This window comes from Bubalus kerabau, chromosome 8 (assembly GCF_029407905.1).
Source record: "Bubalus kerabau isolate K-KA32 ecotype Philippines breed swamp buffalo chromosome 8, PCC_UOA_SB_1v2, whole genome shotgun sequence".
NCBI classification, from domain to species: domain Eukaryota; kingdom Metazoa; phylum Chordata; class Mammalia; order Artiodactyla; family Bovidae; genus Bubalus; species Bubalus kerabau.
Window position 1 is genome coordinate 52,660,113 of NC_073631.1, and position 11,752 is coordinate 52,671,864.

General features: G+C 41.4%; 1 protein-coding gene across 3 annotated transcripts in view; it reads right to left on the reverse strand.

Annotated features, from left to right (window-relative positions):
* PNPLA8 (patatin like phospholipase domain containing 8) overlaps window positions 1-11,421 on the reverse strand; it is a 48,126-nt gene extending 36,705 nt beyond the window's left edge. Inside the window, exons 1-2 of one of the 3 annotated variants that reach the window (XM_055590273.1) lie at window positions 10,374-10,617; window positions 106-1,257 (exon numbers count right to left, since the gene is read on the reverse strand). In XM_055590273.1, coding sequence (XP_055446248.1) covers window positions 106-1,167 — 1,062 coding nt within the window. In that variant the 5' untranslated portion in view covers window positions 1,168-1,257; window positions 10,374-10,617. Of the gene's footprint in view, window positions 1-105; window positions 1,258-10,373 lie in introns of all 3 variants that reach the window. The other 2 variants (XM_055590274.1, XM_055590275.1) reach the window with 2 other exon arrangements.
* Window positions 11,422-11,752: the final 331 nt, after the last annotated feature.

Genomic DNA, 11,752 nt, shown 5'->3' on the forward strand with positions numbered 1-11,752 from the left:
CCAGTGATACCAACAGATGATCAAAGTTCTTAAATCACAGTAGGAAATGAAACTTAGAAATCTGACAAAAATTAAAACTTAAAATCACAATGAATAACGACTTGCCTTTTCTCGCTGAAGAGATAACCGCCTTTTCTCCTCTGCGTTTTTGTCTTTGCTGACAGTCTGCTCAGCTTTTGTCGCCTCTTCCTGCTCTTCTAACTGACTCTTTGAATCATACTTGAGTTTGGGGACAAGTCCACCAATATAACCACCTACTAAGGCTTGTACACCTTCCGTGGGACGAGAGAGAAAGTTAGCAATACTCTGTTTAGTAGAAATGGGAAGAACCTCAGGTGTCCCACTGGGACTTCCAGGCTTGTCCTCAGAATATAAAGAAGCTTCTGAATCTAGCTTCTTATCAGACAGGATGCCAGGATCTGGAGAACTGGGTTTCTCATCTTCAACCTTTTTAAGTTCAAGTTCTGATTTTTCCTGGAAATGTTGATCTTCCTTCTGTTGAGACATTTTTTCCTCACACTTGAAGTATGAATTAATATGACTTGACAAACAGTAGAATGACTCTCCAAATTTTGTGGTTATATTATTTGTGTAATGAAAAAGGCTTGGTTTACCTATATCGTCTTTCTCTATAACCTGACTTTCCTTTGCTGGAATAGAACTCTTTTCTGCTGACTTGTCACTATACTTTTTAAGAAACTTGATGGTTTGTTTAACGCTTTTCTGTTTTAACCAACCGCTATCTGTCACTTTTCTTAATATTCGAGAACTTGGCTTAAGTTGAGCTAAACGAGAGATCATTTCATTTTGTTTGCCAAAAACAGCCTTTGAAACAGAGTTCAAAGTATTTTTAATACGGGACATACGAGGGCTCACTTTTGTAAGTCCCTTGGGAGCAGAAGTGCTAAGTCTCAAGATTCCAAGATGTAAACCATGGTGGCTTAGGGGGGAACAGTGCTTACTGCAAGAATGAGCTTCACTTTTGGTCCATTTACATCTTATTCTGCTCGTATGAACACCTCTCTGTAGACTGATGTGGCTTATCCTCCAGTAATGTTCAGGTGAGCACAAGAAAGGCAGCTGCTTGCTCCTCTGTTTCCCACAAAGACTTCTCGCATTACTAAGGAGGTAAATATAATATAGATCTATAGTCAAATTAATAGACATAACTTAAAAATTACTTATTTTCTATACGTTATGACTTTCACTTCATTCCTGAATGCTTCATTTAAGAAATGCCATAATTCATGGTCTTACCTAAAATGGCAAGAAAAAAAAAAGAAAAAAGATTAGGATTCAAGGTAAAACTGAAGTTGGGGAAGAGATAAAATATATTACATTACTTGAACTAAACTCAGGAACTTGTCTCAAAAGAAGATAGGACAATATATTTTCATGATGGCAATAGAGATTTCATTTTTAAGCAAATAGAAGGTAATTAATCTTTTAGTATATAAATCAATGAGAAAAGAGTGAGTAGTAGGATGTTTCATGGAAACTAATTTAGAGAAGCTACCGGATAGATAAGGTCTCCTACAACACAAAACCAAACATGCAACTGTGAAACAAAATCTATATTCATGGTAAGACAAGGAAAACTTAAACATAAAAGTTCTTCTCTGCCCCTTGGCCTCCTTTCTACCTGCGCTCTCAGCCTACCACACCTCCCCCACCAGCAGGAATACCTGCTCCACATTCACAGCAACATTCTCCCAACATCAGCAAGACAGAACATCTTTTCTTGACCTTGTAAAGGGCCACATGACCCACTGTGCTGGTACTTAAGTCTGGATGACGCAAACTGTCAATATACATTGTTTTATGTACAGCCCTCTGTTTCAAAACATCTTATATAAACTGTGTCTCAACTTCTAACAGGTGGAACAGTTCTCAGAGTTTTCTGAGATACTCTTCCTGGGTTATAATCTTCAAATTTGGCTCAAATAAAATCTCCCAATTCTTTCTTAGACCTACTGATTAATTTTTCATTGACATAATTTAAATATTCTACTGTTTTTCTTCTTTATTATTAAAGTCTTAGCTAGTTTATGTGACACTAGACTTTAAGTTCTTTGAGGACAATAGTCAAGTCTTATACTCCTATTCACTGCAAACCATTTATAGAATATTTAATCTGAAACTTAGTCCCCCTGAAACCGAGTTCCTCTGTCAAATTTATTAACCTCTATCCAAAATGTTATTCTCCTGTCCAACATCTGTTCCCCTCAGGATTGAGGCATATCAAAGAAAAGGGGGGACTGAAACCAACCAGGACCCTATGGGACCCTCCCATGCATGAAAGCCTGCGTCTCCAATTTCTTGTTTGTAAGAAAAAGGCCTTCAGCCTCTGAGACCCTCCCTGAGTTCCAAAAGGGCAGATTCAAACAGTTAATTAAGAGAGTGAAGGAATGCAGAAAGAGACATCAGTGCAGAGATGGGACAGGCTCCTGGTTCATCCTGGGGGGATGTATATAACAATCTTATAGAAATCTCTGCGTTCTTCTACAGGAACTAAGGCCCCTCCACAGGAAGACGATGGTAATGGCAGGCTGAGCACAAGCCCTAAGACCCCAGACTGGCTGGAACCAGAAAGCTGATGACTGAGATTCCTGGAACACCATTTTGTCACCTCATCCTATCAGAAGAGGCCTCCCCACAAATTTTGCTTATAAAATCTCTTCCCCCAAACCCATCAGAGTTCAGGTCTTTTGAGGAGGAGCTGCCAGCTTTATGGCTCTTGCAATAAACCCTTCTCCCACTCCAAACATGGACATTTCAGTTTGTCTGGCCTCACTGTGTGTTGGGCACACATTCAACAACTTGATGCCAGATATAGTCCTAAATGCTGAGACCACAAAGAGGATACCAAGAAACTTTCAGTCTAGAGCTTGAGATAGCTTATAAAGATTTCATGGTCTAGTAGTGACTGCTCATTTAATCAAAGAAGTCAGACTAGAATAAACTACGTGCATACATGCTAAGTCGCTTCAGTAGTCTAACTCCTTGAGACCCTATGGACTGTCGTGGGATTTTTTAGGCAAGAGTACTAGAGTGGGTTGCCACACCTTCTCCAAAACTATGTGCAACACCTAATAGACAAGATGCTCATAACCACAACATAAATGCCATTTCAAACAGACATTCTGTTCTTTGAATTGGTAAAATATAAATAACTGATACTATCCAGTACTGATAATAACCTGGGGAAATGGGACACAGAGGGCTACCTGACAGAATCTAATGAAATTTTAATAGCTATCTATCAAAATTTTAAAGGCACATGTTCTTTGATTAGTAATCCCACCATAAAGAATCTATCCTACAGAAATAACTGCACAGGAGTACGGGTACATACACACATTCTTTGCTACACTGCTTGAAATATCAAAACACTGATCAACAACTCGTGTCCTCTAGAAAGGGATGGTTAAATAAATTACAGTACATAACATATAATACAATGAATTACAATGTAATGTTACATAGCAGTTAGGAACTAGATGATCCAATATATCCAATGTATATATCCTTTATATACAGTCTAGAGAGGAAGGCAAACTGCAGTAACATAGGTATGAATATCATACACACAAGGATACAGAGATGCAGACACAAAGGTATTATGTAACACGAGAAAACAAAACCTATATATGCGGCTGAAATCTGTGGCTACACACACACACACACACACACACACACACACACACATTCTGAAAGGCTAAGCATCTGTTTGTTTATTCCTGTGAACTGAGATGTGGAATTGAAAAAGAAGGGCTTTCGAGAGAAGGGCTTTTACTTTTGGATGGATTCTATTATTTACAAAGAGAAAGCATTATATTTGTAATTTAAGAAAACAACGCAATGCACTTTAACAGATGGTACTATATGAATGGAAGACACAAAGTCAGAGTAGACATCCAGGTAAGTCTGAAAAAAAAAAAAGATGCTGAAAACTGGGCAAAAAAGTAATTCGTCACATGGTAAAAGATGAGAGGGGAAGGAGAGAATTCTAAATAATGGGGAAAACAAACACAAACAAAAAAAAAGCATTTAAGAAAGTACACACAATAGAAGCAAAAATTGCAAGCAGTCAATTCTTTCTAAGACCTGGAGCCATTAATGAGGGACAGGCCGAAGGTGATACTGCAAAGATAGGAGGAGCCAGATTATGAAGGGTCTGACAATCTTAGCAAAGAGATTAAAGATCAAACTGTCAATGAACTATGTTAAACAAAGGAATGACATTAGGAAGATGTTTCCAGCAGATCTCTGATAGATGGAGTAACAGGACAAGACTGAGAATGACAGGAACCAAGAACCCATTGTGATTCTTCAGAAGATAGTCTGAACTAACATCTTTCCAAACTGCATGTGAGCGTACTATTTTAAAATCTGTAGAGGGGAGGAAAGAAAAAAAGCAAACCTATGTGCCTCACTGGCTCTTCTGAACCCCTAAGGATGTGCAGTCAATGTAATAAGCTGAATTAACACAAAAGTTCCACAAAAAATCCCCAACACAGAAATACATGATAAAATACATCTAAAGGACTCACGGATAAAAAAGGAAGTCGCTCAGTCGTGCCCAACTCTTAGCGACCCCATGGACTGCAGCCTACCAGGCTCCTCTGTCCATGGGATTTTCCAGGCAAGAGTACTGGAGTGGGGTGCCATTGCCTTCTCCGCAGCACATAGCTAGTGCTTTAAAAATAGCCTGTTAACATGAACGTTATTTGTAGACACAAATATTATTCTGAAGAGTTATCATTCAAATATCTGCTACTAGAGCCTCTACAAAGCAATTTATTTAAATTAAATAAAAAAGCTATACTCAAAACTAATAATGGACTCCTGTAATTCAACAACAAAAATCAAATAACTCAATTAAAAAATGGGCAAAGGACTTGAATAGATGAAAGACGTCATCTTTCTCCAAAGATGACATTCAGTAAATTTAAGCACAAGAAAAGATGAAAAACATCACTGATATCAGAGAAATACAAATCAAAACCAACTGAGGTATTATCACACACTTATCAGGATGGCTATTACCAAAGAAAGAAAAGAAAAGAAAAAAATACCTGAGAAATAAATTCTGTTGTTTAAACCAAAAAACAGAACAAAACAAAAATGCCAGAAAATATCAAGTGTTGATAAAGATGTGGAGAAGCTGAGCACTGAACCGGAGCACTGTTGGTGGAACTGGAAAATGCTGTAGTCACTATGGAAAATAGTAAAACACAACATTATAAATCAACTACACGTCAATAAGAGTTAAAAAACAAAAAAACCCAGTATATCAATTCCTCACAATATTAATATAGACCTACCATAAGATCCAGCAATCCTCGGTATATATTCAAAGAAACTGAAAACAGGGACTTAAAAAGTGTGCACACTGATGTGTATCACAGCACTCGTAACAGCAGAGGTGGGAACCATCCAAATGTGCACGGACAGTTAAATAAACAAAACGTGGTATATGCACACAATGGAGTATTATGCAGACTGGAGAAGGAAGGAAATCCCCCCAAACGCTAACGTGGATGACCCTTGAGGACATTAGGCAAAACAAGCCAGTTACAAAACGAACAAGTACTATATGACTCCACTTACATGAGAGCTCTAGAACAGTCAAATTCACACAGACAGACAGCAGAATGATGGTTACAGGGCTGGAGGAATGGGGCAGAGGGGAATTGTTTACTGGGTAGGGTTTCAGTTCTGCAAGATGAAAAAGTACTGGAAATTTGTTTCATGACAATGTGAATCTACTGGATGCCACTGAACTATACAGTTAAAAATGATTAACATATTAAATTTTATGATTTTTTTTTTTACCACAATAAAGTTTTTTTAAAAAAGAAACCCCCAATAAAACAAAACCAACAGTGGAAAACCCACGGTTGAAGAGGTATCACATACCTGGATCTGCAGTCACATTTCCTTTAAGGTGCATTGACTAAGCAATGGAAACTAGTCTGAGCTAGGGAACTCCATGCGGCCTCTGCCCAGTCCACTGAAACCACCATGGAAGGACACTTCCAAAGCTCAGGCAAGAGACTCTCGTTCAGCAACCCCCACTGAAGATGAACTCACAGTTAAAGAACCATCACTGCAAGAGACTACTGGCAAGTACAGCCAACAAGAGAAAGTGTAACCGAGATTAGAAATAATAGAAAATAAATTAAGTAGGTTTAAGACATTCAATGATAGAACAAAATAAGGAAGCACAAAAAAAAAAAAAAAAACAACTGTACAAAATGTACAGGAAGAGTAAAATTTTAGAAATGAAAATTCCAGCTACAAGCTAGTTACTAGATGTTACTGTAATATGATGACAAAGAAAGGATGAAAATAAAGGAATAGGGGAAAATATATACCAAGGCCTATATAATCAAAAGAAAGCAAAAAGCACTTTAAAGCAAAAGCATTAAATAAGATTAAAAAGGCATACTATTTCATAGTAAAAGGAATAATCCATTTATTGAGAGTTATTAAACCTCAGTTTCCTAGGTCTTGGAGAACAAGACAACTTATTAACAAACAAGTAACTAATACAATGTATAACAACAGATCGAGAAGTACCATGAAGAAAAATAAAGCTGGAGGCTGGGGAGAAAAGGGCCCAGGGAGGGCTATTTCAGCTGATGTAGTCAGGAGAAGAATTGAGTTGACATGTTACTGGAGACCTGAATGAACCAAGTAAGCAAATTATTTAAAAGTATCCAGGAAAATAGCACTCAAGGCAGAGGAAAAAGCAACCAAAGCTTTGGAGACAGGAATGAACTTTGTCTGTTCAGGAATAATAAGAATAAGCTAGTTAAAGGAAAGTAAGAAATAGGAAAAATGGTAGACATGGGTCCAAGAGTCAAGCAGAGAACAGAGCTATAAAAGCCGGGATTACAGTAAGGGATCTTCATTGTTTCTTTCCAATAAGAGATAATCCTCAAGACCAACTAGAATACACCTATCAACCTGGCAAAGAAATACAGCATAGAAAGCAAATCTGAAAGGGGAACAATTAAGGGAAGTCTAGACAATCCCATGATCATACAATTTTAAAACACCCCTCTAGAAAGACAGTTATCAGGCCAAAACTGCCAAAAAGAGCTGTCAACAAAATCAACAAGCTGAATTTAACTGCTCCCAAATCACAACACTAGTAAATGCAGATAAGGGTTTGGAGAGCAAATTGAGCTGAGACAAAAGTTAGATTGCAAACAGATAAAGAAGGTAAACTGTAAAGTGCCATCATCAACTGAGAAAAGAGCAGGAGGACCAGACTCTCTATTAATCAGTTCAGTTCAGTTCAGTCGCTCAGTGTCTGACTCTTTGCGACCCCATGAATCGCAGCACGCCAGGCCTCCCTGTCCATCACCAACTCCCGGAGTTCACTCAGACTCATGTCCATCGAGTCAGTGATGCCATCCAGCCATCTCATCCTCTGTCGTCCCCTTCTCCTCCTGCCCCCAATCCCTCCCAGCATCAGAGTCTTTTCCAATGAGTCAACTCTTAGCATGAAGTGACCAAAGTACTGGAGTTTCAGCTTTAGCATCATTCCTTCCAAAGAAGTCCCAGGGCTGATCTCCTTCAGAATGGACTGGTTGGATCTCCTTGCAGTCCAAGGGACTCTCAAGAGTCTTCTCCAACAACCACAGTTCAAAGCATCAATTCTCCGACGCTCAGCCTTCATCACAGTCCAACTCTCACATCCATACATGACCACTGGAAAAACTATAGCCTTGACTAGACGAACCTTTGTTGGCAAAGTAATGTCTCTGCTTTTGAATATGCTATCTAGGTTGGTCATAACTTTCCTTCCAAGGAGTAAGCGTCTTTTAATTTCATGGCTGCAGTCACCATCTGCAGTGATTTTGGAGCCCCAAAAAATAAAGTCTGACACTGTTTCCACTGTTTCCCCATCTATTTCCCATGAAGTGATGGAACCAGATGCCATGATCTTCGTTTTCTGAATGTTGAGCTTTAAGCCAACCTTTTCACTCTCCTCTTTCACTTTCATCAAGAGGCTTTTGAGTTCCTCTTCACTTTCTGCCATAAGGGTGGTGTCATCTGCATATCTGAGGTTATTGATATTTCTCCCGGCAATCTTGATTCCAGCTTGTGCTTCTTCCAGTCCAGCGTTTCTCATGATGTACTCTATTTATAGGATAGTACAAATACAGATGTAGGCAGAAATAGAAGAGTGAGGCTTAGACCAGCCACTGGGGAATGGAATGAAGTTATAACTAGAAGAAATTCAGGAACTGCTAGGTGGAGGCTCCGCTAAGGATGGAAAGAATTAATTTATGGGAGACTTCATTTGGTTATACTGCAATTACGCAGACATGAAGTGACAGAGGTTTGGACTGGATTAAGATAAAAGTACTATAATGGAGATGACTATTGCTCTGAGCCACACTTTGAAAATGGAGCAATCAGTGAAACACAGGACTTGGTGACAGGAAAGAACAGGGTAAGGAGAGGGAGGTGTAAAGACAACTTAAGGGTTTTAATCAGAGAAACAGGGAGAATGCCATTTGTGGCTATGAGATCGCTTGGAAGGGGGCCAATTTAATAAAAATTTCTTGGTTTTACAGAATACAGAAACAGTGGGGCATTCACATGGAGACTACAGGAACATAGGCTGTTGGATTTATGTTTTGAGTTACTAGCACAGTGACAGCAGAAATCATAAGACTGGATTTACCAAAGAAGGATATACACTTAATTCTTCTCCAGAATTTGGGGATCGCAAAATTTGATAAAAGTTTCTCTTCCTCGTAAAAATGCTTATCTGCATATATACACTATATTTCCCAAGACATTTCAATATATTTACAGAAGTACTAAAGTAGTCCTTGGGTTTCAAATTTTAAAATTCTGGTGTATCGAGAACAAGGGTAGAGCCTTGACAGCCATTCAGAGTTAGGAAGAGGTAGCTTGCCAAGCAGAAAAAAAAAAAAAAAAAGCACAAGAGAAAAGACATCCAGAAAAGCTCAGGGCAATGGCAGGACGTCCGAAAAAGTACTGGAGAGTGAATGAAATAAAATATAAGACATGGGAAATAAAGGTCAGAACTAAGACATGACAGGAGGATGTCCCGCTAAGAGTTCTATGACCTTTTCACAAATATACGTTCCACACACCAAGCAGTAAGATCCCTTCGGCACAAATCCTCCGTCATTATTACTAAGCAAAAAAAAAACCACTCAAAAGATGTACCTTGATTAACTCTGCACTTGAAGCAAGTAAACATATAAACTAGTGAAAGCGATCTTTTCATCCAACATGACTTGTTAAAAGGACACTGCTCTCAAGGTTTTAATTGCGATCTGACCCAGGAACAGAGAAAAACAAGATCAACACCGAGAAAAAAGTTTAAGAAAAATGATGAAGAAAGAATATGTTCTTATATTCAAAGCACAACTAATGTGCACAAGAGATTTGACATAAACAGCTACAATGGGCATTAAACTCTCGGTTCACAGTGCACTAAACGTTTCTAAAACTCCCGGATTTAAAAATTCTTAGTATTTCACTGTCTTAACAGCATTTCCTTGATACACTAAAACCTACTTTTGTCATTTTTGAAAGCTCAATAATCGGGACTGTAGATTGGGATGCAGTTCAAATGGGATGTTACCAGAAGTAAAAAGCACCACTTTAAACAGGATTATGTGATAGCTCCTCATCTAAGTTCTTCCTAGGTGTCACCACTTTTTATTTAAAGTTACCATAGTATTAGGTATATAAACCAGTCTCCTCCCCGCATGATGATTCACATGACAGCGACTGGAAGCAGTGCAACACACCTTCACCTATCAAACAGCACACATCTGAAACCGATTAAGCAACAGGAGCGGGGGACAGAGTTCAGTGTGGGTGGGGTTACAAAGAAACTGCTGATAATTAAATACCTGGAGCAGCCGACTCATCAGGTGCACTGACAGCGGTGAATCATGTAGGTAGAGGAGGGACAGGGTTTTGACAAGCAACCGGGAACTGTCGGAGCACCCACTGCCCAGGGGAAGTCAGACAGACTCAGGGAACCTCGGCTGCGAGGCTCGGGGGTGGAACAGACAGCTCGGGGCTGAACCAGAAAAACCTCAACAGTCTGAGCCGTGCGGACCAGCAAAGCCCACCAGGCCAGAAGACGAGGAGACCATCGCGCACCCCTCAGACCTGGGACCTGCGGACCCTTCCGGTGCCCGGTCGCCTTCTGGAGCCCGGGTCCGGGCGTCTCCCCGCCCTCTCGCCGTGGAAGCGCCTTCCGAGTAGAGATAAGAAGTCGCGGAGGGCCAAAGGAGTCCCCGGGCGACCCGCGGCCTTCTCCCCTAGCCTACCGTCCCGCCGGCCCCCCACGGGCCACCTACCGGGATGCAGGCCGCAGCTACTTGGGCGGCAGGGGCGATGCGCCTTTTCCCCGAACGTGCGTCCCCTCTGCCCGCCAGCATCAGCTGAGCTTCCAGCACAAACACCCTGGCAGCAGCTGGGGTGCCACCCTCCCCCAGCTCCGTCCCGCCCCAGCGGAAGTGACGCAGGGCGGCCCGGGTCTACTCGCCGACCGGGGAGGAGCTCCTCCGCCTCCCTGAGGCCTCTGCCTGCCCGTCAGCCGCCGCTCCGCCCCCTCCCCAGACATGCGCAATAGAGCACGGCTGAGCGCGGGCGGGAGACGTGCGTGCGTGCACGCGCCTGCGGGCACCAGAAGAGGCGCCGCCTGGGGACCAGCCATGGGAGTTTCTTTGGTTCGGCGGGCTTGTGTGCAGGGCTCAGTACGCGATCAGCTGAGCTAAGCATCTATCTCCTCGTCCATTGCGATTTTGTCCGCTCTCCTTCAGGTTCTCGGAACCCGGGCTGCGTACCAAACGCCTGGAGGATAGTGAGCGGCATGGACCGGGGTCCTAACCACTCTGCTGTCATCATTCCTGAGCTTCGCCACTTGGACTAAAAATCCCGGGAAAGCTCTTTCACATACGTTATCCTGTTGGAAGTCAGCCAGTAAAGCCCCGCTACACTCTTCTTTCCAAAAGGTCCCACACTTAACACATTGGTTTTTCAATCCTAACATCTTATGCCTACCAAATCTACAAATAGCCTATACAACCCATAAGGCAAATACAGCCTATGGCCTGTTTCTGTACGTCTGCAAAGTAAGAATGGGCTTTTCATTTTCAATCACTTCAGTTCAGTTCAGTCGCTCAGTCGTGTCCGACTCTTTGCGACCCCATGAATCGCAGCACGCTAGGCCTCCCTGTCCATCACCAACTTCCGGAGTTCACCCGGACTCATGTCCATCGAGTCAGTGATGCCATCCAGCCATCTCATCTTCTGTCGTCCCCTTCTCCTCCTGCCCCCAATCCCTCCCAGCGTGAGTCTTTTCCAATGAGTCAACTCTTCGCATGAGGTGGCCAAAGTACTGGAGTTTCAGCTTTAGCATCATTCCTTCCAAAGAAATCCCAGGGCTGATCTTCAGAATGGACTGGTTGGATCTTGCAGTCCAAGGGACTCTCAAGAGTCTTCTCCAACATCAACAAAAAACAAAAAACAACTTTTGGGACATGTAACATTGACACGAAATTCAAATTCAATGTCCTTAAAAAAAAAAAAGGGTATTTTTTAGAGCATATCCATTATATGTCAAGAAGCTTTACTGCTAAAACAGGGAATTTGGATAGTTACTGTTACTGGAGTTTCAGCTTCAGCATCATTCCCTCCAAAGAAATCCCAGGGCTGATCTCCTTTGGGGACTGGA